Source organism: Nymphalis io, chromosome 27 (genome assembly GCF_905147045.1).
Source record: "Nymphalis io chromosome 27, ilAglIoxx1.1, whole genome shotgun sequence".
Classification (NCBI taxonomy): Eukaryota; Metazoa; Arthropoda; class Insecta; order Lepidoptera; family Nymphalidae; genus Nymphalis; species Nymphalis io.
Genome location: NC_065914.1, coordinates 6467667 through 6495466, shown reverse-complemented (window position 1 = coordinate 6495466; position 27800 = coordinate 6467667). Strand labels below are relative to the sequence as shown.

At 34.4% G+C, this 27800-nt stretch overlaps 1 protein-coding gene across 1 annotated transcript in view; it reads right to left on the bottom strand.

The window, feature by feature from the left end:
• Positions 1-1818: 1818 nt before the first annotated feature.
• Positions 1819-27800, bottom strand: part of LOC126778856 (putative fatty acyl-CoA reductase CG8306) — a 38091-nt gene continuing 12109 nt past the window's right edge. Inside the window, exons 2-12 of the mRNA XM_050502581.1 lie at positions 10109-10331; positions 9011-9262; positions 8353-8498; positions 7472-7581; positions 6319-6402; positions 6137-6245; positions 4773-4889; positions 3893-4012; positions 3401-3560; positions 2593-2690; positions 1819-2180 (exon numbers count right to left, since the gene is read on the bottom strand). Coding sequence (XP_050358538.1) covers positions 2042-2180; positions 2593-2690; positions 3401-3560; positions 3893-4012; positions 4773-4889; positions 6137-6245; positions 6319-6402; positions 7472-7581; positions 8353-8498; positions 9011-9262; positions 10109-10306 — 1533 coding nt within the window. The 5' untranslated portion in view covers positions 10307-10331 and the 3' untranslated portion in view covers positions 1819-2041. The remainder of the gene's footprint in view (positions 2181-2592; positions 2691-3400; positions 3561-3892; positions 4013-4772; positions 4890-6136; positions 6246-6318; positions 6403-7471; positions 7582-8352; positions 8499-9010; positions 9263-10108; positions 10332-27800) is intronic.

Sequence of the window (27800 nt, the reverse complement as noted above, 5' to 3'; positions counted from 1 at the left end):
CTTATTTCTAAAGATTAAGGGGAGAGTAATAAAAAATGTCAATGTCAGGTATTGATCTAACAATATTATTACATTTATTACACAACCGTACTAAGGGAGCTTGTTTACCAATATGAGACTTTACGCAAGGAGTATGAAATATTTTGTAGGTGTGAGTACTTCTGTGTGCCCTAGACGAAACTGATATCAGTATTCTCTCAATTAATTCTGAGTTGACTGATTTAAAGTTAATAATACTGGGTAGGAATTTAAGTTCTAACAATTCGCGTCTACTTCGAAGAGAAATCATATTAAATTTTGCCAAACGTTCTTTGTATAACTGGTTGTGCGAATAATCCTTTTCATGAAAAGCAAGATGTTTCGTAAAGGTTAAAATGTACTCTATACAGTGGATTCCATATAACACAGGCATACTCTAGACAGCTACGCACTAATGAATTGTACAAGAGTAATTTATTTTTCACTGAAAAGCCTTGAGTGTTCCACTTGATAAAACCAAGATTTTGAGCAGCTTTAACAACTATGTTATCAACATAAGTTACAAAGGTTAGACGTTCGTCAATAGTGATTCCTAAGTCTTTAATTTGCGATAACTCTTGTAATATTTTATTTTCGATTGAGTAAAATAATATTATATATATATGCCCAAAATATATATTATATTTCGGCGAAGACGGGAACTACTAGGCGATTGATCACAAAAAGAACATTAGACATCAAAATAAAACTCACTTTTAAAATCAATATTTATTATTATAAAATTCTATTTTAATTGCACAGAAAAAATAGCAATAGACTTAAAACTATTGAAACAGAAAACGAAACGAAGAAATTACATTTTACTTAGATTGATAACTAAACATTTTTCTCAAATTTTGTAAAATTAATAGATAATTTTACTGACATACCGACATGGCAGAATGCGGAAGGCGGAGGACCGGGAGCTTTGGCGCACTTTGGGAGAGGCCTATGTTCAGAAGTGGACTAAGAATGGCTGTTGATTTACTGCGTTTACACGAGTCAACTGCTACATTTGAAGCAAAGCAACATAAGCTACAAAAAGTTTGCTGTTTCGATATTTGCGTCCAATTTCAAATAAACATTTTTTGTGGTTCTCGAATCGAATCGTAATCAATTTTTAAATTTGTTAAAAATAAAAGTCAACAAAATATATAACTCTATAATATTATAATAAATTATATTATTATAAAATTATAATAAAACTAATTACATTAAGAGAAATTGTTTCTTTTGAGAAAACCGACCATCATACCCCGAGGGTAGTTTATTTCAGTAATATTATCAATAATTTGATTTACTAAAATATTGTAATGATCCAAAATACAAAAATATTCGATAACAAAATAATATCATTTAACAATGATATATGCATTTCACTTATGTATATTATATATCATCATCATCATGATGATCATGATGATGATGATGATGATATACATACAATTAAGACGCTCTTTTTGGCTCATTACAATATTTCAGTGTAAGTTGTGTACAAACTGTCTCATTTTCCAACAATAAATAAATGCGTTTTAAATTATATATTTTAAGAAGAAATATTTTCACTAAACTAAATTTCACTCGAACCATTTTAAACCAAAATTTCTTAACTAAAGATATACGTAAACCAGTCTAGTATTTCCTAAATTATTTTTATCTTAAATGAATAATATAAAATACATGTATATAATATAAGTAAATATTCAACTTTTATACGCATTTCCAATAATTTAATCGTTCATTAAAACAATATATACATAATTATATGTGATTGAATAGTCATACAAATTAATATAAATGAGACAAAATGTCAATTTACTTACTGGTTAATTGTGATCCAAAATTATTGATACAGGAGATTCTTATTTTGAAATACAAAATAATATAAAATTTGAAACCCATATATAATAATAGTGTATAATAGTGATTTCGAAACAATTATAAAAAATACTGTAATAATTATTATTAAAATAATAATCTATTAATTTTCATGTGATATTGTTCCAACAAATTAAAATTAAATTTATAAAAAGCTGTAAAAGAAATAAATGACAGGAGGACACCAAGAAGTCTGGATCATAGTGAGCCCAGTGATACATGAGACGATGAACCATACTAAAGTAATCACTAAAACTTGCCATACGATATGAACCATCTTGAGGCTGAAAAAAATAAAATTATAATTAGGTTTATATTTATGTCATATACATATATAACATGATAATTTAACTCATATTGCTTTTTGATACCTTTTAAGTTTAATTTATAAAAAACTTTTATTAAAAATATCTGTATATCATAGATAATTAAAATATTAAATTGAAATAATTATTTTTTTTTTTATATTTATCTTATTCTTACAAACTTAATCTCACGACTCTCGTAGTCGTTAGATTAAGAGTTATCGATATATTATTATGGACGAATATTTTTAACTGTATATGGTTGTAAAGTTTTGAATAAGTTATTTGTTTTAAAACAAAAAAATAAAAAAAAAATTCAATAAATAATAGTCATAAAGGCTCTGACAGTTAAAAAAAAAAGGTAATTTTATAAATTGCAACAAAAACTCACATTGATTGCTTGTTTTTTGCAGCTGGTAATGTTTTCTCGCTTTCCTTGTTCAAATATCTTCGTACGCCCAGATGTAGATTCACAAAGTATTCTTCCCACTGTTGATAAAATTTAATGAGCACCATAATAAAAAAATATACATATACAAGTCAAAGTGAGAGGTCGATCTGAACAAGATTGGCGCAGGACCAAGGTAATGCGCTTGCGAAGGAACGGTCTCATTTCCTATAGTGGAATAAGGAAGATTGTGGATGATGATTACAAATAAGATGATTGGTGGTATTTTTTTTTATAGAATAGGATGTCGGCGAGCATATGGGCCACCTGATGGTAAGTGGTCACCAAACGCCCTTAGACATTGGCATTGTAAGAAATGTCAAGCATCACTTACATAGCCAATGCGCCACCAACCTTGGGAACTAAGATTTGATGTCGCTTGTGCCATTAATTGATATTGACATAAACACTGGCTCACTCACCCTTCACCGGAACACAACAATAACAAATACTGCTGTTTTGCGGTAGAATATCTGATGAGTGGGTGGTACCTGCCCAGACGAGCTTGCACAAAACTCTACCACCAGTATTAAGGTCTCGTATATAAATAAATGTAACTACATAATCTTTTTTAGATATATTTTTTATTACAAGTGTATGAACGAATGACTTAATCGAAAATCGCTGGTTCAAATCGCGACAAGGCGAATGGCCTGCTAGAGAGGCTCATACCCAACAATATTGCATTGCATTGCATATAGCCTTACCACCTAGTAAAATATTATCAGCGTATTTTCCCTGTAATACTTACATACATATTCTCGATGTCTATAAAAAACTTCTCCTTGTCTGTCTTGTTAAGTTTCCCATTAAGTTCCCTCGTATTTGGATTGTGGAACTTCCATTCCGTGAATATGAATACCTCAAGTCGATTGAGTGAATTCCATACGTTTTTATGCAAACGAAATAATCTGTAATCGTTATTACGACTGTTTTACAAATTATCAATATAGGTAGATACAAACATACATTTTTTAATCCGTCACGATGTTTTCCTATATCGACCACAAATTAAGCACTTAAAAACTTTAGTAATGCTTTCCTGGATTTGAACATTCTTTGATAAAGATTCACGCGTTCTTAATTTAAATATACAAAAAAAGCATGTAATATAATAAATTACCCATCCTTTTATTTGTAAGCTAAATAAAAAAGAAAAATGTAATGTAGATTAAAAAATACCAAATCATTAACCTAAACTGAACACATTTTCATTCACACCAAAGACAAAACGATAACTCACATAGGTTTCCCTCCCATTATCCTCAATAACGTATCCAATAGAACAGCCGGGATGAAATGAACGAAAATAGCAGACAGACGGAACAGCCAGAGAGATGGAACGAAGCTCAAATATGGATACCTGTTACAAACAAACATTATTTCGAAGCGGATCAATAGTTTTAATGCAACAACACTGACCCTAAACCCATCGGTTGTATGTTTTTAAGTTTATCATGTTAATTTACCTTTTCAAATATTATTTGTTTTTAAATAAAAAAAATATTCTGATAGATAAATTTGAATTTATATATATAAAGGAAATACATAATTATTTCATAATAAAATTATATAAAAACAGTACAATGGGATAATACCGTGAAAATAGCGGCGGAAAATATCAAATCTTTAAAAATTAGTACAATTTTCTATAATCTCATGCCAATATCTTTCAAAATACTGAAAGTCCACCACAAGGCTACGTGTGAGTGAGGTCTTTGTCATTTAACTTAGTGTAGCAGATACATAAATAGCGTATAGTTAAGTTAACAAAGATTACATACTAACGATAATATATTAACCTAGCTTTAACATCACTTGTATTAGCATTTATTTTGGGGTCAGGCCGGTGTGTACTCTTCTATTGATACGAGTTTTTTTATCAATAATAAAAATAACTATTTATTAGATTATATATAATATAATTATGTTAATAACATGATACTTTTATTTGAAATTACACGAAGGTATTCCATAATCTAAAAGGTCGTAAGTAACCTCTGTGACAATATTTCATCTACACTGATCTGTAAAATCTATCTATATGTATATACAATGCTAAAATTTGTCACATGATTAAACCTAACCCGCTACAGTTTTTAATAAAAATATAATATACTTACCACACAGCACTTTTAAGAGGGTAGTTATGTAGTATATTATTGACTACAGGCTCTATCATTGACCATCTGAATGGCTTTTGGGTTGAGGACGAGCAGTGGTACACCGTGAGCCCGGACCTAGAAAATTTAGAGCTTTAAATGTGAATAAATTCAATCGAATTAATTAATTTTTTTTTTTTTTGTAGATATTTCATTAATGAAAGAACAATTAAATATTTTTTTATTAAGTCAATATATAAAGGACATTATTAAAAATTAAATTAATTTAAAAATATAATGAGATACACTATGAGCCATATTACAATTAAATTTCAATTATATGAACCAAAAAATCACAACTCGAATTATATATATAAATATATATATATCACAACTGTAATATGGCTTAGAGCATAGTAAATAATTATTAACATACTAAGGCATTATACATAAACGCCGTTATGAGTCTTAGATTCCATTATATGCATGGTCATGCAGAGAAAGTCAATGACCGCTTGAACGCTCGTTATATTATTACTCCATCACGGTAAAGTAATTTAAAGATTTCAAAAGCTTTCAAAACGAAACTCAACGGATATCAACTAATGAAAATAGTCTTTAATTCGTCTATGAACAAAATCGTGAAGATTGAATTTAATATAATCGCCTGAAACAATGGTTTCTACCTAGCTATGAACAACATATATTTATGTAGCTCAATAAGTAACAGTAACAGCATGTTAATGTCCCAATGCTGGGCTAAGGAATCCTCTCCCTTTTGAGGAGAAGGTTTGGAGCTTATTCCACCACGGTGCTCCAATGCGGTTTAGTAGAATACACATGTGGCAGAATTTCAATTAAATTAGACAAATATGCATATGATTTATTAAATTTATATATTATTAGAACAGCGATGCAGCATTCTATAACTAGATATTATGATTAAGTTATAAATTAAAATATTTTCAAAAGGAAATAGATAATAAATAATATTAATATATAACAAAAACGTTAAATTTATCAAAAAATATATTTTGACTAATTCAAATTGAAATATAAAATGAATTACATATAGTATTCTATTGGAATTGAATGACAACATAATATTTTTATTCAAGAGTCATACGCCAAATTTTAAATTACATAATATTCTAACATAAAATTTATATCTATGGGTGTGTGTGTATATGAATATTTGTGTGAGCGTACGAAATTTATATATTTACACTCAAAAATATTAATCTTTGAAGTTTTTAAGATGATCAGTTTAGTTAAATTATATAGATTAAAAAATATATAATTATGTTACACTAGACAATGGGTCAAATGTGAATTATTAAATATCTTACAAGGTTATTAGGGGAAATAAAAAAAAATAAACTTACTTAGAAGTAGCAGCGTACCAGCCAGCCACAAGGAGCTGATTAACCACCACGTCGACTGGAATATAGTCGGCGATATTATCTTTCGCTAGAGGAAGTCTACGGACAACGCCTGTGGAAAAAGTACTCCATGAAACTGTACATATGTATTTACTAACAAATTCAATAGATATAATTTTCCAAACCTTTAGCGGCTCCCATGAGGAAACCTTGCGGTCCAACTTTGGAACAAGTCCAACCGATGACCGGCTCCTTCCATGACGCTACAACTGAAATTAATTTCATTAATAATTTATTGATTTTTAATCGGCGTGTTTACAAACACCTTATAAATTTCAAATGAAATTCGGTTTTCAAAACAACGGCTATGATGTCAGAGAATTTTCAAATACAAATATGAAATCCATTCCAATGGCAGGAGTAAAGATAAATAAACACACGTTGACATTGAATAGATTTAAGTTATTATTAAAACATTGGAAGTCAAATTTAAATCGATATAAGTAGTTAAGAGGATTAGTGTTGTATTATAATATGATATATATATGTTTATATATAAAAATATATATTCATCATGAACTGTTAAGTATATAATATAGCAGGGCTATTAGCAAATCGCATCGAATATGTATGTAAATATATTTTTTTAAGTGCTACCTGCCGAGATGGCCTAGTGGTTAGAACGCGAGAATCTTAACTGACGATCGTGGGTTCAAACCCGGGCAAGCACCACTGAATTTTCATGTGCTTAATTTGTGATTATAATTCATCTCGTGCTTGACGGTGAAGGAAAACATCGTGAGGAAACCTGCATGTGTCTAATTTCATTGAAATTATGCTACATGTGTATTCTACCAACCCGCATTGGAGCAGCGTGGTGGAATAAGCTCCAAACCTTCTCCTCAAAAAGGAGAGGAGGCCTTAGCCCAGCAGTGGGACATAAACAGGCTGTTACTGAAGTGCTACCTTATAGTTATTGATCACCACCGCCTATAGACATTGGCGATGTAAGAAATATTAACCATTCGTTACAACCACCAACGCACCAACAACTTTGGTACTAAGATGTCATGTGCCTGTATTTATAATGGTTTAATCACCCTTTAAACCGGAAACCAACAATAATAAGTTGGAGTTTAGCGGTAGAATATCTGAATGACTGGGTGGTACCTAACCAGAAGAATGCACAATGCCCTACCACCTAATAAAACGTTTGTTTATCATTACTCATTCTGACATTGGAAAATTCCAATACTGTATAGTATATAAGTCTTAATAGACTAGTTTATAATATACATTGACAATTAAAATAAAATCCTGAAGAACAAATCAACTTACTCATTGACGGTCTGACTATCGTACATGGGAATTTATCAGCGTACTTCTTGACTTCATGTTCGGCGAGATGTTTTGTAAATGTGTAAGTATTTGGATGATCTTTTAATATGCTGAAACATTTGTTTTTTATTTTAAATTCGATAAAAATAATATATATTTGTTGATAATAATTGAAAATCATAATTAACGGGCCGGTTGGCGTGGTTGGTAGAAACTTGCCTTTCACGCCGAAGGTTGTGGGTTCGATTCCCACCCAGGACAGACATTTGTGTGCATGAACATGTCTGTTTGTCCTGAGTCTCATTGTAATTATTTATATAAGTATGTATTTACAAAGGAAAAGTAGTATATGTAGTCTATCAGTTGTCTGGTTTCCATAGTACGGGCTCTGCTTAGTTCGGGATCAGATGGCCGTGTGAGAATAATTTTCCAGGATATTATTATTATTATTAGTAAGATAAATAACACATTATGCCAAATAACAGTTAGTAATTATCTTATTTATTATGGTATATCTTATATACATTTTTTAGAGAATAAATTCAATATATTTCTTTTCTTATACAAAAGTATTTTCAATTAAAATTTCTGATAGATCGTTTTGATTGCGATCCGTAGATATGGTAGATATTATAGATATAATGCATTTTGTTTAAATATTTAATCTTGTATGGAAGTAACACCTTGGCAATATGAGTCAAAATGTAGTAATGATATATACTAAAACATTTTTTAATTGTTATTATTTATTTCAAAATATTCTTATTTATAATATATTATTTTTATTATAGCTCTATTATTTTATATAATTATTGTGTGAGCCATTTATACTCAATTGAATTGATTGTATCAATGAATGACAGAAATACAAAATTACTTACGTCTTCTCTAAATCAATCAAGGCCTGTTCTGTGAGCTTATCAGCCATGCTGATTACTGATTCAACATCTGCTGGTGAATCGTAAACCTTCTCATTAGTTTCTTTCAAATAAGAGTTCACATAAGCGGACGATACATGAACCATCACCTATAAAAAAATATTTATTTTGGGTCATACTTGTAATATGGCTCATAGCGGTTCTTCTAAGTAGACATTAGAGGATATATATATCAAACTCCGTAACATATATTACTTTAATCTGTAGTTGTAAAAACTCAACATACAAATCATACAAACATATGTATTGACCGGACTATTAAATAACTCAATATTATAAAAATAATATTATTATTAAAGATTGTTTTTAAATTACTACAAAGATAAATTTAAATTTTCACTAAGACATGTTTCACAAGTTCTTGATCGAATTTCGGTCACAGCGACCGAATCTAAAATCAATAAGCAATAATCCAAATAGTCCGATCCAACATGATAGAGCAAGCCCAGAACCAAATGCTTTTTCATACATTTCTGCAACATGTGAGGTAATCTACTAACATCCACAATCAAGGATTACTACTGAATAAATATTGTCAGTTGGCATAATAAATTCTATTGGCACAATGACCTTTGATTTTACAGAATAATAATGAAGCTACCCTTAAGTTTTTAATCTGTTGACACAGTTCCATGACTTGCCGAGTCCCTAAGATATTAATCTTGACTGTGGGCTTCAAGCTCTCTTCGAAGTCTAGGGTTGCAGCGGAATGGATAACCACATTAACATTATCAATAAGCGTCTGTCGATCTGTGCTACTGATACCAAGGTCTTTAGAGCCCACATCCCCGGATATCGGCACCAGCTTATTGAAGATATCTTTTGATTCAGTTTCTAGAAGTTTCTCGAATACCTATAACAAATAAATGAATGTATAAACCTAATTTGTCTGAATACATACAACACTACTTTTTAATTTATAAAAGAATTATGAAGAAAAATTAATTTACAGTGAAAGAAATTTCTTTATTATGATATGAAAGGCATTTAATTAAATAGTAAACAAGACTATATTTCTTATTCAACATATTATTATTTATTTTATATAAGCATAGTATGTAGCATATTTGTATAATATAAATAATATATTAGACCTATTCATTTTTAATTATAGCAATAATAATTTATTTATTGATTTATTTTTGCTATCTTATTTACATGGTTAAAATAAAACAATTAATGTTAGCTTAACAATTGTTGTAGAAACTTCATGTAAAATATTAAAAAAAAATCTTTAAAAAACTAAATATTAAAAACAAAACTAATAAACATTTAAAAAAATATATTATTATTATTGTATTTATTTATTTACTTTTAATCAACAGCGTTACGGAAATGGTTAAAAAGTTATAACTTAGTACTAAAATAAAACTGCATGGGCCTGTAATATTAATTATTAAAAATTATTATTATTGTAAGCATTATGGAGTTCCTCCTTTAACTGATATGATTAATGATTCTATAAAGTCAATAAAAAAAAAGGTAATGTTACATAAGGACAGTGGTAACCTCTTTAGGAGTCAACCTGCTATTATTACAAGGATTTTAATCAAAGAAGTTTTTATTTTAATAAGATGTGGTTGTGTAGGTTTATATTGTTTATATATTGTTGTATATGTAGATTCACTTCACCTATATGTCAGTTACGTACGTGTATGTGTGTAATAAATAAAGCATTAAAACGAACATAAATACTTACAGGATTCGTTGGAAACTCCTCCAATCGTTCCGATATCTCCTTGCCTTTTTTCGGTCTCATTAACAGGTATAATTTTCCAGCATCGGGTATTGTACGTAGTATTTTCTCAATGAGACACAATCCGACAAAGCCGGTGCCGCCGGTTATGAAGAAATTTTTACCGGCATAAAATGCGCCCACTTGCGATTCTTCTGTCATCTTTACGATTATTCTTTGGTTAATTCTGGAACAATTATGAAGTAAAATATAAACATAGCCTCTTAGTTATTATAGGAAACAACGATTTCCCCGCGCAATAAACAAAATTGACATATTAACTGTCAAATGTCAATGATCCTAAATTAGGAAATAGAGATGGAGTTAACTTAAGATTCTAAGAATCGTTTCGATATAAATATCGATACTATTATGAATTGACCACTGTTTATATAAGTCTTATCGATTTTATAATAAATCAAGCATTGTGTAACCATACAAACATAATTACTTTTCCCTTTTGCTTTTTTTCATTTGCATATATTTATTACTTATTAAATTTGAAAACTTTATTGGTAAATATGTTAATTTTTATGTTTGTGTCAACTTATACCGTTTGTTTTCTAATATATTTCAATAAAATAAAAATAAATTAAAAGTTACGCGAAATTGCAGCAAATTCTCGCGTTTATGAAGTAATATAACGAAAATAGTCAACATGGGATTAATTTGTAAATCAATTTTATTTTATTACTGAATCTTACATACAATTATTTCTTATTTAAATTATTCGCAAAATTGGAATGAGTGTCAATATTCGCCAACTAACTGTCAACAAATGTGTCAAACTATATCAACATCCAGCGCTTTAAGCGCACCTCATCAAGTACCAAAAGCGCTGTTGTTATTTTTCTCAAAATAATGAGCTGGGATATTAAAATCGGGAACAATTTTTGCTACAGTAAGCACAACGTAATTTGGTCAAAATAAAAGAGTCGCTAGCGGTTGCGTAGAAAAAATATATAGAACAGATAATTAAGAAAATAATAATAAATAAAATGAAACTTTTAATGCTACTTAATTAAAAGGCACGTCGTAGCTAGTGCAAACAGATTTTTTTTGGTTTTAGTCACACTACACTACTGCAAACGTAAAAAGAACTCCAAGCATGATTATCTGTAATGTACTTAATAATAAATAGCCTTTAGTTATTTAAATCAGTATTAACCATGACTTCGTTTTGTTTTCGTTTGATACATATATATGAGCCTTAGTAATGATTGAATTATTAGCAAGTAAATGATTGAATCGTACAACATTATACGTTTTTTCTTAAAATATACAATAATGATTATTGTGATGAATTTTGACACCTAAGCGAACCATATTTAAGAAAAATTTTAAACGATGTCCTCGTGACCGATTTCGGCCAATACTGCCAATCTTAAGGGAGATTAATCAACTGCGCAGGACATATTATAAAGCACCACTTGAGCAAACACAAGTGCACTCACTATTCTCTTACTCTTATAATCCGATGGGCCGGCAATCTGACCGGACCGGAGAGAGTAAAGCCGCAGAACCAACCAACCAAGCAGCTTTACGAGCTTTCCAAGGCACGGGAATGTACACACTACCAACTTCCAGAAAATCTTCGACAGAAAAATCCAATAACTATTTATCGACTTGATATGCGGTTTGAACCCAGGACCTCTGCGACCTGCCACTAGACTAACGAGGCAGTCTTTAAAATACATCGAACATTCGACAAACGGAAACGGGACCATTAATAAATATAAAAATTGAGCGTTATAGCTGTCTGTTTATCGATATTCAGAAATCATCTAATCCGTATAACGTCTAAACGGTATAAGTCTAGACATTTTAATTAAATGAAAAGAAACCTAGTCATAATTTTTTATGACTAAATGCTAGATTTAAAAACATTAATGAATACATAAATAATCATATATTTTTTAATAAATCCAGGTCAATGACCTTTTTTATTGACGATTAGAAATATTAGCATTTTACCCTATTAATATTAGTTACTTTCTCATACGTATAAAATAAATGTCAGAAAGTGATATGCGAAATTGACCGTAATAATCATAGCATTAGAAGAATACAGGCATCAAAATTGTATATCAACATACGTCGGTTGTCGACATTTCATGCGAGCGATGATGCGAGTTCTTAACTTCTTACAGAAACCACTGCTGGTCTCCGCGTGAACGATATGGCTCTCTATAATCGGAACATTATCGGTTGATTTCACAATTAAACAGTTTAACTTAGCGTGTTCTCTTTGTCGCGATGCTATAAACTAAGTAACTAAGAATCCAGTAATATATAATGTTATAATAATAATGTCCTCCAGACCGATTTCGGCCACGGCGACCAATCTCAAGAGAGCCAACTGCGCAGGAGATATTATAGTGCACAAGTGTGTGCGCAAACACAGGTGCACTCACTCTTATAATCCGATGGGACGGCAATCTGACATGACCGGAAAGAGTTCAGGCGCAGGACCAACGGCTTTACATGCTTTCCGAGGCAAGGGAGTGTACACACTTCCAACTTCCAGACTCCGGGCTGCTACTGAGAATTTTCTGACAGAAAAATCCAATATTCTTTTATTGGCGCGATCTGAGAATTGAACCCAGGACCTCCGGATCTACGGCCTTACATCAAGCTACGAGTCCAACGAGGCAGTCGATAGTATATAAATATGTTATGACAAAACAAAATTACGGACTACTTTTTATGCTACTTACAAAATTTAAATAAAAATCTACATCATTGCAGAGTCTTGTAATATAATTATAATCTTGTGTCCATTTTTAGACTAACTATCTCGCTCTGATTAACCATTCTGAAAATTATTTAAAAAATATGCAAAATTCTAACTTGAACGATATAATGATACTTAACTTTCTTTTCGGTCTGTTTCGGTGGAGAATACATTCAAAAAAAAAAACATTCGAAATTTAATGACGATAAAAATACTTCACAGTTTAATATAATTTTTGGATATCAAAAAGTTGAAATTATATTGATAAGCCATCGTTGTTTAGCTGACTGTCAAATGCTATATATTTATATAACAGTACAGTAACAGTAACAGCCTGTTAATGTCCCACTGCTGGGCTAAGGTCTCCTCTCCCTTTTGAGGAGAAGGTTTGGAGCTTATTCCACCACGCTGCTCCAATGCGGGTTGGTGGAATACACATAAGGCAGAATTTCAGTGAAACATGCAGGTTTCCTCACGATGTTTTCTTTCACCATAAAGCACGAAACGAATTATAATCACAAATTAAGCACATGAAAATTCAGTGGTGCTTGTTAGGGTTTGAACTCACGATCATCGGTTAAGATTCATGCGTTCTTACCACTGGGCCATCTCGGTACTGAGTGCTATGATTTATTTTCTGACAAAAGTCAAGTTGGCCACGACATCCGACTACCACGAAAAAGTTTTCATTTTTCGGATTAATATATGGCCTATGGCACTCACAAATGATGTGGTTTTCTATTGGTAAAAGAATTTTCAAAATCAGTTCAGTAGATCCAGGGATTACCCCCTACAACCTCACAAACTTTACCTCTTTATAATATTAGTATAATACTTGTATACTGTTTGTTTCCTTAATAAAAAAAAAACAAATCATTTTAGCAAAAACTTGTAATATTCGAATACAAGAATCCCACATAACCCGGTTAACTATATGTTACCCACTAAGAATATTGCGTTTGTCGTCGGCGAGGCACCCGCGGTCTTTCTGCGCTCCGCTTTGTCTTTATTTAAAAAAAATATCCTTAACGTATAATTTTTTATAATTTTCCTTGATCACGTTATAAATTATTTATAATGTTGAGGAAAACGCTCCATGAAACAATACCATTTTAATATAAGACTATGGCATGATTGGATGTTTGCCCTACAATCTGAGTCTACGTTACGACCTCTAATAAAAAAAGTTACATTTTATATGACGTCCAACGAATCGACGTAATGAGACAAACCTGGACATGGATGACAGCCACTGGCCCTTCGGTCCTAAATAATACAACACGGCAGATATATCTTACCGGGGAGGAAAATCCCAGGGAAAAGGGGACAACCTCGAGGCCAATACCCAGACTGGCTTTTTGGGCCAGTCAGGAGGAACCCTCGACGAATCGACGCTATAAAAGATAATATAAAAGTATTTAAAGAAATTAATAGATGATTTTGAGAAATTTACTCGAAAAACGTTACCATACAAAAAAATTAAGCACTTGCGCTACCAAGCGGAAAAGATACATATTATAAAACAAAGTCCCCCTCCGCGTTTCTCTTAATCTGAACGCGATTAACTCTAAAACTACTGAAGGGATTTTTCCTGTTGTGGATTTTAAGACAACGTGGTATGGTTGAAATTTATAATTCTCCAATGCTACGTTCGCTGTATTACTTATTGTATTCTGTGTAAATTGATGATTGTTGAAAATGTCGGAAAAAACTAAAACGACTGAGCTTTACTGATACGTACACCAAACAAATTATATGTATTACGTTTTATATAGATTCATATTTTATCCGCGCGAAACTGGTATTACTTAAATAAACTTGATAGATGTGACAGCAGACTCTAAAATGTCTACAGTTGCGCTATTTTGTAAAAATCACCGTTTTTTTCTAGTATAGGTAGACGGACGAGCAAATAGGCCACCTGATGGTAAGTGGGTCACCAACGCCCATAGACATTGACATTGTAAGAAATGTTAACCATCGCTTACATTGTCAATGCGCCACCAACCTTAGGAACTAAGATGTTATGTCCCTTCTGCCTGTAATTACTCAGGCTCATTCACCCTTCAAAACGGAACACAACAATACCAAGTACTGCTGTTTAGCGGTAGAATATCTGACGAGTGGGTGGTACCTACCCAGACGAGCTTGCGCAAAGCCCTACCACCAGTAAATACCGTAATGGTGGTACGCTATTTTGATGCGTGTATCCTTTAATTGATATAATTATAGCAGTCGTCTATACCATCCGGTTATTAATTATTCTATACTTATGAACTTATAAGGAATGTACACATTGCAACGAATATCTAAAGCGTTAGTCACATTATATATTGTCCGTGGTATAACACACTATGCATACATAAATGATAATTAAAAAATTAAATGCCCATAATCGATTTGTGATGTGAACATGTATTGGCGCATCTTGGGAAAATGACCGTTAGTGGGCTTTTGTGGTTTTAACAAGAACTGTTTAATAGTTATTTTCAAGTATTATATTATATGTAAGTATACCACCGGTTTGGAGTGTTCGGTACCTAAAAGAACCGGCAAGAAATTCAGCATTTAAGTACTAACTTTTTTTTTTAAACTTATATGGTTTCCGTCCGCGGCTTCATTCGCATTCGCTTCTTGGGGTCTAAGTTTATTTATTTATTTTCAAAATATAAATAAACATTACAGGTTGAAACTAAAGCGTTTACTAACTTAATTAATACACTTACTTACTTAATTAATACAGTTTGTATGTATTCCGCTGCCATTTTGCGAAATACAACAGGTGATAAGTTAAACAAGTCAAGGCCTGGATTCCAGGCCAGAACACCATTGAGAAAAGTCAACGCGCGTATCAAAGGTGACTCGCTCGCAAGTACCAATCGACAGCCGGGCACCGCAAATAGCTTGTGTCGAAGAGCGCGAGTGTATTTCTCAGGAACCAACTATGTGCCCAACTTACACAAGGTTTTGGTGGACCTGACAACAGGGCGTCCACCTCCACAGATAGACCAGCTAGTTCTGAAGGTTTGGAAAATTGGGGGTGGGCGGACAAGATAGCCACATGGTCTCAGGCCGAAAAAGACCTCATTAAAAGGAGTTGGCGTTGATCTACTCTTGACACATATGAACCAGCTTTTAAGAGATGGTTAGCTTGGTGTAATGCTAGTAGATTAGACCCCAAATAACCCAGACCAGAAGACGTAGCTCAATTTCTTGCAGATACTTTTTTTAAGGAAGGTTTAGCATATGGTACTATGTTGGTTCATAAATCAGCAGTGGGAACATTTTGTGGGCAAAGTAGTACTATATCTTCTGACTTTATGGTGAAACAAGTTTTGAAGGCCATCAACAATTCTAAACCACCATCATTTAAACCACCAATTTGGGATGCTAGACAAGTGATAGAATGGCTTAAAAATATCCCCAAGGCTGACTCATTATTCGATATTGCAAGAAAAACTGCAACAATTTTACTTTTAACATCAGGGCGCAGATTACATGATTTGACATTATTAAGATTATCAAAACATCACTTCATCGACAAGGGGCAAGAGATTTGTTTTTGGCCTGTATTCGGAGCTAAACTGATAATGAATCCAGACACCAGTCTGGTTGGAGACTTCTACCTAATCAGGAAATTAATTTATGTCCACTTCGATGGACACGTCTCTTAATTCAAGCAACTGAAAGTAGACGGACAGAAGATATAGATCATCTGTTTATCACAATAAGAGGTATTCCAAAATCAGCTTCTGGGACTGTGATAGGAGGATGAGTGCGTTCTGTTCTAAAGGATGCAGGAATTGATGCCTCTCCAGGTTCATGTCGATCAGCAATAGCTTCTCTAGCTTGGCTAGAAAATAGACCTGTAGAAGAAATTTTAAAAAGAGGTAACTGGAAAGCTATTGATACCCTAAGAAAGCATTATTTCCGAGAGATTGATACACAGGAACGCGAATTTGACTATAAATTATTTGATAACTTTAAAATAATTTAATGTGATGACTTCATTGTGATTATATTAATCTCATAAATACTATATATTAAGAGAATAGTTTAGTTTGTTAATAATTCATATTTATAATTATTTTCAATTATTTAAGAGTTTATTAGGTTTTTTGTTATTTTGTTTATATTGTGCCTCGGGGGCCTGTTATGTTATAATTTATACTTCTGTTTTTTATTTCTAATTGCAGTATAATACTCATTTATTTTATTATTTTCTGTTGCATTTTATTAAACCCATTCTGGTTTAAATATAGTGTATAAAATATTTTCTTTTATATATCTCAAATTGCAGAATAATAGGTATATAAATAAAAACTTTTATGTTTGGTCAATTTAATGTCAATTGCAGGAGAATGGCAATTAATGATTAATTTTTATTATAGAAGTTATTTTTACAGAATAAAGAATTTTAGATTAATTTTAAGTTTATTTTTTATTAAATTTTTTATTCTTAGGTCTATGGTTTAAACATATTAGTAATTTAATGTTTAAAGTCTAATTCAACATTGCGTGTGTTTATTAGTCACCAGCAGATATCAAACACGTCGTCTTCATAATGCGATGCTGTGTTTTCTACAAGGCACATAATATAAACGTTTTACATAACAATAAAACGGTTATTATGTGCCGAAAGAAAACACAGCATCGAAGGAATGCTCTTCCTGGTGAATACTCCAATGACTTTGACAGGCCGGTTCCCTCCTTGCGGTGACAGATCATAGATATTTCAAATAAGGTAGAGGATGAACATCTATGGATTCGGGTTAAGACACACGAGAGTAAGTACAACAATAAAGGTGAGTCGACACTGCTTCTTCATAATGCGATGCTGTGTTTTCTTTCGGCACATAATAACCGTTTTATTGTTATGTAAAACGTTTATATTATAGAGCATTTTTCATTATTATCATAAGCCTAATCCGTTTACTTTATTCTCCAACATTTTGGATGTCTTTTTGTAACAAACAATCCGATGGCGTTTTGATTTTTAAGAATAATTTCAAATCATCTGCAAATAACAAACTATGAGCTGCAATTACAACATCAGGCAAATCGTTAGTAAAATCAGAAACTCAAGAGGCCCTAAATTGGAACCTTGACTTATTCCGGAAAACATAAAATACGGTTCTGAGAGTTGTCAATTAAACTGCACATACTGCTCCGTAACCGGAGCAAGCAAGATAGTTTCATATTGAATTTCATCAAAATCGGTTCAGTGGTTTAGCCGTGAAAGCGTAAAAGACAGTGTTAAATATATAAATATACTAAATTTTCTAGTATATTTACGGAATCAATCGCAAACTTTAGGATGTGTTACAGCATATTAAAACTTAGATATTTAAGTATGCTTATAAAAATATTCTCATAACTTTTTACTTCATCATGTTAGTATATGTCCAATATTATATATGTAAGAAATAAGTATATAAAGGCTCGTTTCTAAAATGTTTTATTACTAGACAGGTAGTACTTTTAACTTGGTCGGTGTTTTCCGTGATTTCATTGTTGACTCTCTGTTCGACACTTCACAAATGTATCATAAACATTACACGACGCTTTTCTGTTTACTTAAGAACCTGTAGTTTGCATATGTTTGTTCTTTTGTTACACAATCATTTATAAATAGCAATAAAATCATTGACGTTATCGCAGCGTTCGTTTTTTTTTTAATTTAAATTTATCTTATTTTATTCGCATACAAACTTTTTGAACGCAGAGGAAGCCTTATAAAGCCGTTTACGTTTACTCGTGGTAGGGCTTTGTGCAAGCCTGTCTGGTTAGTAACAACAATTCTTACTAAGCTATTGTTTAAGGGTGATGTTGACCAGTTAACATCAGGTCCACAATCTGCCTCCGTAACACAATAAAACAAATATCTACCACCTTCTACGGGTTCAGTGTTCTGTTACCTGGGGAGTGGTCTTTCCACGTATGTATATTAAAAAAAAGATAAATAGCACTGTATATATATGTATAAGATAAAACACAATGTCCTCATTAAACATAGAACTTTCGTTTCGTCATGAACACGCGTTATATAAATAGTTTGAACTTATATCCGATGATAGTCAAATAAGCGTTTACAGTAACTGTGTGAATGTCTCACTGCTGTGCTAAGGCCTTCTTTCCTTTTTTGAGGAGAAAGTTTGGTACTTATTCCTCCACACTGATCCAGTGCTGGTTGGTGGAATACATATGTTCCAGAATGTCAGAGAAAAAGACACACGCAGGTTTCCTCACAATGTTTTCCTTCACCGTCAAGCACGAGATGAATTATAAACACAAATTAGGCACATGACAATCAGTGGTGCTTGCTCGGGTTTGAACCCACGTTCATCGGTTAAGATTCATTCGTTCTAACCACTAGGCTACCTCGGTTCACGGTTACATTTAAAAAAAATAACCGTTTCCTTATTTTTTATAAAATGTGAACCCGTTAGGTTCAGTTTCATCTAAAAATAAACCGTCGCTACGGTCTCACTTGCCATGTCGAGTATGCCTCGGTGACAAACTAAACCTTGGTTAGTCTACTAAGGATTAGTTAGTCTGCCCACAATGTAACCCACAAATGGGCAAGTCTTCGTTTCAGGTGAAGGTATTGGAGCTAATTCCTCTAATATGCTCCAGTGTTGACGGGCCGGTTGGCGTGGTTGGTAGATACTTGCCTTTCACGCCGAAGATTGTTTGTTCGATTCCCACCCAGGACAGACATTTGTGTGCATGAACATGTCTGTTTGTCCTTAGTCTGGGTGTGTATTTACAAAAGAAAAGTATTATATGTAGTATATCAGTTGTCTGGTTTCCATAGTACGAGCTCTGCTTAGTTTGGGATCAGATGGCCGTGTGTGAAAAATGTTCCAGGAATGTACCAGGATATTATTATTAGTGTGGGTGTTTACGCCGAACTAATTTCGGGGTTAAAACGGTATATGACAATAGCGAAAAGCTTTTCTCTGTTCACACAACTAAAATTTATTTGATGATTATAACATAATCACTTTTACTGTATATATATGCTATGCGATGTATTATAATAGTAGAAAATATTTTTATCCTTTATATATTCTCTACATATATACTGTAATAACATAAATATAAAAAGGACCTATTTATATATAGTGTGACAGTCTGTGAATGTCCCATTGCTGGGCTAAGGTCCCTCTCCTTTTTTTTTAAATATATAAATAGGATAAATACCTTCTATCTATTTATAAAGAGGATAAATATTAGTTTTTAATATACTAACATGCTTATATGTATGCTAGGTTAAACTTGACAACTTGACAACGTGAACACGTGGTCAAGTTTAACCTTGAACATTGTATCAAAGTAATTGCTAGTATTTAATAGACCTCATGGGATATAAAACGTTATATCAGATGCTTATTTGAAATATGCTATAAAAATAAATTTAACGAGCTTTAATTTCACTTGTAATGCCTGTTAGCTTATTTAGGACAAATGCAAGCTGGGGTCTAATTCTAATAAAAAATTGTCACTATCGCAATCAGATCGAGCGTAATCGTTACCGTTCCGTTTTCTTATTCTTAAATTTAATTATTGAACATTTGCATAAAAGTTAACAATTAAGTCTGTTTTTGACATAATAATGTCCTCAAGACCGATTTCGGCCACGGCGGCCAACCTCAAACATTAGCCAACAGCGCAGGAAATATTATAGTGCACAAGTGTGTGCGCAAATACAGGTAGATGCACTCTCTCTTCCCTAGCTCTCATAATCCGATGGGTCAGCAATCCAACACGACCGACCGGAAAGAGTTCAGGCGCAGGACCAACGGCTTTATGTGCTTTCCACACAGGGAGTGTACACACTTCCAACTTCTAGACTCCGGGCTGCTACTGAGAATTTTGTGACAGAAAAACCCAATAACTTTTTTTATTAGCCCCACCTTGAGGGAATTGAGCCCATGACCTCCGGGTCTACATTAAGCCATTAGACCAACGAGGCAGTCAACAAAGATTTTGACATAACGGTGTATGTTAAAATCATATCGGTTCGGTTCCGATCCGAATAAATATAGAATAGTCAAAGTTGGATCGGAATTGAATCGGGAACGTGTCGGAATCGTTATTGATTTATAAAATTTGCCTCTGATTTCTACTTTCTCTTATCCTACGTTGAAATTTAATATGTTCGTTCAGCTCCGATAGCACTTTAATGGTAAACCGTAATGACCTGATTTTACACCCAAGATCAGCGCGATAAGTAATTCCTTTCATAATCGTCAGCGAAATTGAGCACGCGATTCAGTGATTTGTGGATTTGAACCTGCAATCTTTGTGTAAGTTTCTATGTTCACTGGACCATATCGCCTCAACAATGAAAATAATATTATGAACATTAAGTAAAGTAACAGCCTGTGAATGTCCCACTGCTTAGCTAAGGTCTCCTTTTTTCCGAGGAGAAGGTTTAGAGCTTCCACCACACTGCTCCAATGCGGGTTGGTGGGTACACGTGTGGTAGAATTTCAGTAAAATTAGATACATGAAGGCGTCCTCACGATGTTTTCCTTCACCGTCAAGTATGAGATGAATTAAAAACACAAATTTGTTATATATATTTTATATTACGAACACTTATAAAATATTAATAGCCTACACAATGTATGAAACAAATAATATCATTTGTAACAAATAAATATTTGTATGTGTGTGTGTTTATATGTGTGTCTGTGTGCTATTTGTGTTTCAAATAAGTGCTTAAGTTTAAATATATAACAAAGTGTTTTTGAGATTCATACTGTTCTTTAACAAAGGCATAAACCTTCGTAAACACGGGTTCTTGAGGTCAATGGCCATACACGCTCTCATAAACATGCGTAGTTCCACAATTTGTGGCCTTAAATAGTGTGCTCACGATTTCCTTTTAACGTCGCCAGCTTTGTTTTTACAAAAGGTTGGTAAAAAAGGTTTTACATTTAAGAAACTAATTTGAAATTAAAATAGTAAAGAAAATAAAGGTAAAGACGAAACCACTGATAATAACCGACAAAAAGCTCAGAAGTTACTCTTTTTAATGATATAATAGATATATAAATAATAAGTATATTAATTGTATGTATATAAACATTTATTTATTTGCCGTGGAGTACCGGCTTAGAATAGTACTCCCCCAATCTCATCCCGTGGGTGTCGTAAGAGGCGACTGAGGGACGGGGAAAAGGGGGGATGGGCAGCAGCGTCCCCCCTCCCATAAACATCTTACCCCCTACTGCGCTCGCCAACACGCCTGCCCAGCGCGGCGAGTATGGGCAAACCCCTCCCTTAATGGCAGATGCGCCCAAAAAAAGGCCCCCAGTTACCGGCAAGCCCGCTAGGCCCGACCAAGGTAGCGGTCGCGGTATCGGCAGGGCAGGGGGTGCTAAGAATCACCGGTTCACGGCAGGCTACCGTATAAAACGACTGAAAATGGCAACGTATAATGGACGCTCGATGAGGCTGGACCATCACCTCGCCGAATTAGAAGTAGAGTTAAGTCATATAAACTGGCATATACTGGGGTTATCTGAAGTCCGAAGACAGGGGGAGGACACGATAACTCTAGAGTCCGGTAACTTACTCTACTTCCGCGAAGGTGATAACCTCTCCCAGGGTGGTGTCGGTTTTCTTGTCAAAAAGGATCTCATTAGCAGCATTGTGGAAATCAGTAGTGTGTCGAATCGGGTAGCGTACCTTGTCCTAAAACTTTCCGACAGGTACTCCCTGAAGGTTGTACAGGTATATGCGCCAACTTCGACATACTCTGATGATGTGGTCGAAGCGATGTACGAGGACATCGCAAAGGCCCTCAACGACACCTCGAGGGCCCACTACAATGTTGTTATGGGAGACTTTAATGCTAAAGTGGGAGTACAAGATAGCGGTGAATCGAAAGTCGGACCTTACGGCTTGGGCTGCAGAAATCACAGGGGGCAAATGCTGGTAAACTTTCTCGAAGCGCAGGGGCTTTTTTTGATGAATTCTTTCTTTCAAAAGAAGCCTCAGAGGAGGTGGACCTGGCGAAGCCCCGATAACGTGACAAGGAACGAGATAGACTTTATCATTTCGAATAAAAGGCACATATTTAGAGATGTTTCGGTGATCAACAGGTTTAATACCGGAAGTGATCACCGCTTGGTTCGAGGCACTCTAAATATCAACTTAAAAGCCGAAAGATCGAGAATGATGAGGTCTACTCTCCGACCTACCATGCTCCAAGCTGCTCAAGGCTCCGAAAAGTTCCAAATGGAACTTCAAAATCAATTCACCGCGTTGGAAACCATAAGCAGCGTTGATGAGAGAACCGACACGCTGGTCAAAATACTGCAAAACACATCCCGCAAGTGTTTTCCGCCACAGAGAAGAGACAACGCACCAAAACTCTCTGCTGCGACACTCGAGCTCATGAGAAAACGACGAGAACTACCATCGTTTTTGTCAGATAAGGCCTTAAACCGAACAATAAAAACGCTGACGCGACGCGATCTCCGACGCTCCAATACCCGTGCCATCAAGGCTGCGATTGAGCAAAATCGGGGATCGAAAGTGTTCGCTCGCAAGTTTGGGAGGCCGCGTCTGACAAAACTTAAAACTGAAAATGGTGGGGTCGTTACCTCTAGGCCTGAGATTATCGGAGAAGTAGAGACGTTTTATGGGCAGTTGTTCTCTTCAAGATCGGATAAACCCGTGGGAATCAGTATTGATGACCAGCGCGCCCCTCTTATGCGCCATTACTCCGAGGAGCTCCCGGTCGTTGACCAAGGAGAGATTAGGGCGGCTCTAGAACAGCTTAAAAACAACAAAGCTCCGGGAGATGACGGAATCACAACAGAGTTGCTTAAGGCAGGCGGGACTCCGGTCCTGAAAGAGCTAGCAAGCCTCTTTAATTCCGTCATCCAACATGGCAAGACCCCGGAAACGTGGAGCGGGAGTGAGGTGGTACTGTTTTTCAAGAAAGGTGATAAAACCCTCTTGAAAAACTACAGACCAATCTCCCTCCTGAGTCACGTGTATAAGCTGTTCTCAAGAGTCGTCACGAACCGTCTCGCCAGACGACTTGACGAGTTCCAGCCCCCAGAGCAAGCCGGCTTTCGATCAGGCTACAGCACCGTGGACCACATCCATACTGTTCGGCAGATTGTGCAGAAGACCGAAGAGTACAATCAGCCGCTGTGTATGGCATTTGTGGACTACGAGAAAGCCTTCGACTCCATCGAAACCTGGGCAGTGCTCGACTCATTGCAGAGATGTCATATCGATTGGAGATATATCGAGGTACTGAGATGTCTGTACAACGCCGCTACAATGACTGTCCACATCCAGGACTGTAAGACGAAGGCGATCCAACTGCGCAGAGGGGTGAGACAGGGGGATGTAATATCCCCGAAACTGTTCACCAACGCGTTGGAAGACGTTTTCAAAACGCTGGATTGGACTAGGTATGGAGTCAATGTAAACGGCGAGTACATCTCACACCTTCGATTTGCCGACGATATCGTCATCATAGCAGAGTCGCTGGAACAACTCACCGAAATGCTGCGTAGCCTAGGCGAGTCTTCCCGGTGTGTCGGTCTCGGTATGAACTTGGAAAAGACCAAGGTAATGTTCAATAGGCATGTCGTGCCGGGACCGATATACGTCGAGGGGAAACCTCTCGAAGTTGTTAGTGAATATACCTACCTAGGACAGATAATACAAGTCGGTAGGAACAACTTCGAGAAGGAAGCCGATCGAAGAATTCGCTTGGGATGGGCAGCATTTGGCAACCTTCGTCAAGTCCTCAAGTCGTCTATACCGCAATGTTTGAAGACGAAAGTCTTCAACCAATGCGTCTTACCTGCCATGACATACGGTGCCGAAACGTGGACACTAACTGCGGGACTAGTCCACAAATTCAAAGTCGCTCAGCGTGCTATGGAGCGAGCTATGCTCGGAGTATCTTTGAAGGATAAGATCAGAAATGAGATTATCCGGAAAAGAACCGGAGTCACCGACATAGCTTGCAAAATTAGCAGGCTGAAGTGGCAGTGGGCTGGTCACGTATGTCGTAGGACCGATGGCCGTTGGAGCAGACGAGTCCTAGAGTGGAGACCGCGAATCGGCAAGCGCAGCGTAGGGCGCCCTCCAGCCAGGTGGACCGACGACCTTAAGAAGGTGGCGGGCACCAACTGGATGCGGAAGGCGGAGGACAGGGAGCTTTGGTGCACCTTGGGAGAGGCCTATGTTCAGCAGTGGACAACGATTGGCTGTTGATTGATTGATTGAAACATTTATATAACATATTTGAATATCGCCGCTATCCGGTTTGCGTTTCAATTCACACTAATAATTATAATATTTTTATTTATTTCTTCACAAAAAGTCTACAAATTGACATATAAAATTTAAATATCAGCTAAATAATGAGGAGACTGGTGCTTGCAATAGATAAACTGTTCTACAAGACACCAGACCTCAACTCCCGTTTTAACAAAAAACAAAAATAAATATATAAAGTGAGAAGTAAGAAATAATAAAAAAATATATAAAATGGAACAAATATGATGTCCATGCTTATGTGAGCGTGAGAAACTATTTTTTTGTAAAATCATTATCAAATATGACTCAAGCGCTACCGCCGACGTTGACGTGTTGTGAAAACCTTTACGCAAGTGCCAAAAACAAACACACGAATGATGCGCAAGCGCATAGAATACAAACAAATTTATTTATATCAGATATAATAATTTCATTATTTAATAATGTGACGTGTTTATAATTGTTTTTACGTTGGATTAAGATTAATATGTCTAATTTATATACTACTAGCTACTTGTCCCGGCTTCGCATGGATACACAAATCTACATAAAATGTTTATATATAATACATATATTTCTACTGGTTTACGCGGGGCACGCCAGTAGCGCTCTAAGTCGGCATGATATTTTACGCCATCTTAAACAATTATCATCATATTTCAGCCAATTTATACGAAACCATAAAGAATTATACACCTACATCTTTCTGATGAATCACTTCGTCCATTGGTAAAAACCATATAAAAATCCGGTCGGTAGTTTTTGAGTTAATCGCGTTCAGATAAACGGACAGACTGTGATTATGTTCAATAAAACATTACTGACATTCAATTGATTAGGGCGATCTGTAATTTAAATAATAATAGCTTTTTCATGGCGAACTGGATGTCGTAGCCTTGGCCACAGATAATTTAAAATAGAATAAATTAATTAACGTCAACTGGTTGGGGCTTCGTCATTATTTCGATTAACGATAAAAGTATGCGAAAGTGAGTTTGTTTATTTGTTACGTCTTAACTCCTTAAATTATCAAAGAAAAATACACAGCGTATGTCCGTCCCAAAGGATCTGAATCCGGTTTTATATTATAATAGTTGCCCGATATTCTTTGGAAATTTTCGAGTTGCGAGTTGTCAATCGTATTAGAAGATAACTATATTACATAAACAATATTTTGAGATTTTTTTTTTAATTTTTAAAAGGCACTGGCAAAACAGCATCCTCATCTGGAACACAACAATTTGTCAATTTGGGTTAAAGTTGTCATGTTTATTTTTTATTTTTAATTTCATTTAATCATCGGGATTAAGATTCATGTAACACAAAAATAAAATTAAGGCTTCGCTAAAAAAAAATTAAAAATTAAATTGAACAAAAGTGTAACAAAAATTATATTAATAAATGTATAATTTATATTTCGAACCAATAATTATTTATGACAACGAAAATCGAATGTCTATTTTGAATGTTAATCGAATCCTATATTCCACAGATAAAAAATCCTAAGTGCGTTACTTAGGATTTTTTATCTGTAGAATATAGGATACCCTTTGGCGGGCTTTTACAGTAAAACCTTCGATTAATTTCGGTCGTGGTATTGTTGATCGAGGACTATAATGACGAGGACTATAAACTTTTTCCATATTTGTGTTGAAAAAATATGATGACTGATTAATTAAATTTGTATATATTTTTTTATATAATGTAAATGTTTTTTAAATTAAAAAAAGCCGAGATGACCCGAAAACCGATGATCGTGGGTTCAAACCAACTGTTGATCTGAACTGTGATCGTGGGCAAGCACCACTGAATTTTCATGTGCTTAATTTGTGTTTATAATTCATCTCGTGCTTGACGGTAATAATATAATAATATCGTGGGACATTTTTCACACACGGCCATCTGATCCCAAATTAAGCGTATACAAAGCTTGTGCTATGGAAACCAGACAACTGATATACTACATATACTACTTTTCTTTTGTAAATACATACTTATATAGATAACTACACCCAGACTCAGGACAAACAGACATGTTCATGCACACAAATGTCTGTCCTGGGTGGTAATCGAACCCACAACCTTCTGCGTGAAAAGGCAAGTATCTACCGACCACGCCAACTGGCTCGTTGAAGGTCACGGTGAAGGATAACATCGAGAGGAAACCTGCATGTGTCTGATTTCATTGAAATTCTGCCATATGTGTATTCTACCAACCCGCATTGGAGCAGCGTGGTGTATTAACCTCCAAACCTTCTCCTCAAAAGGGAGAGGAGGCCTTAGCCCAGCAGTGGGACATTAACAGGCTGTTTATAAAGTGTAAGTTAGAAATTCGAAATAATACAATTAAAAAAAACTAAAAAAAAATCGAATACTGTGTTGTGTATTATACAGATAAATAAAAAAAAATGTCAGCCCAATGGTTGTAAATTCACACAGCGATGACTATTATTTATAATTTCGTTGAATTCGTTATGTACTTAGTGCGACGCTGTAACTGAGACTATACGTAGTAGATTTTTTAAACAAATATACAAATTTTGGTTATGTAAATTAAATTATCTAATGTTTATGTACTCTTATATAATGATTTCTGCTTGTTTTGATAAACGTTGT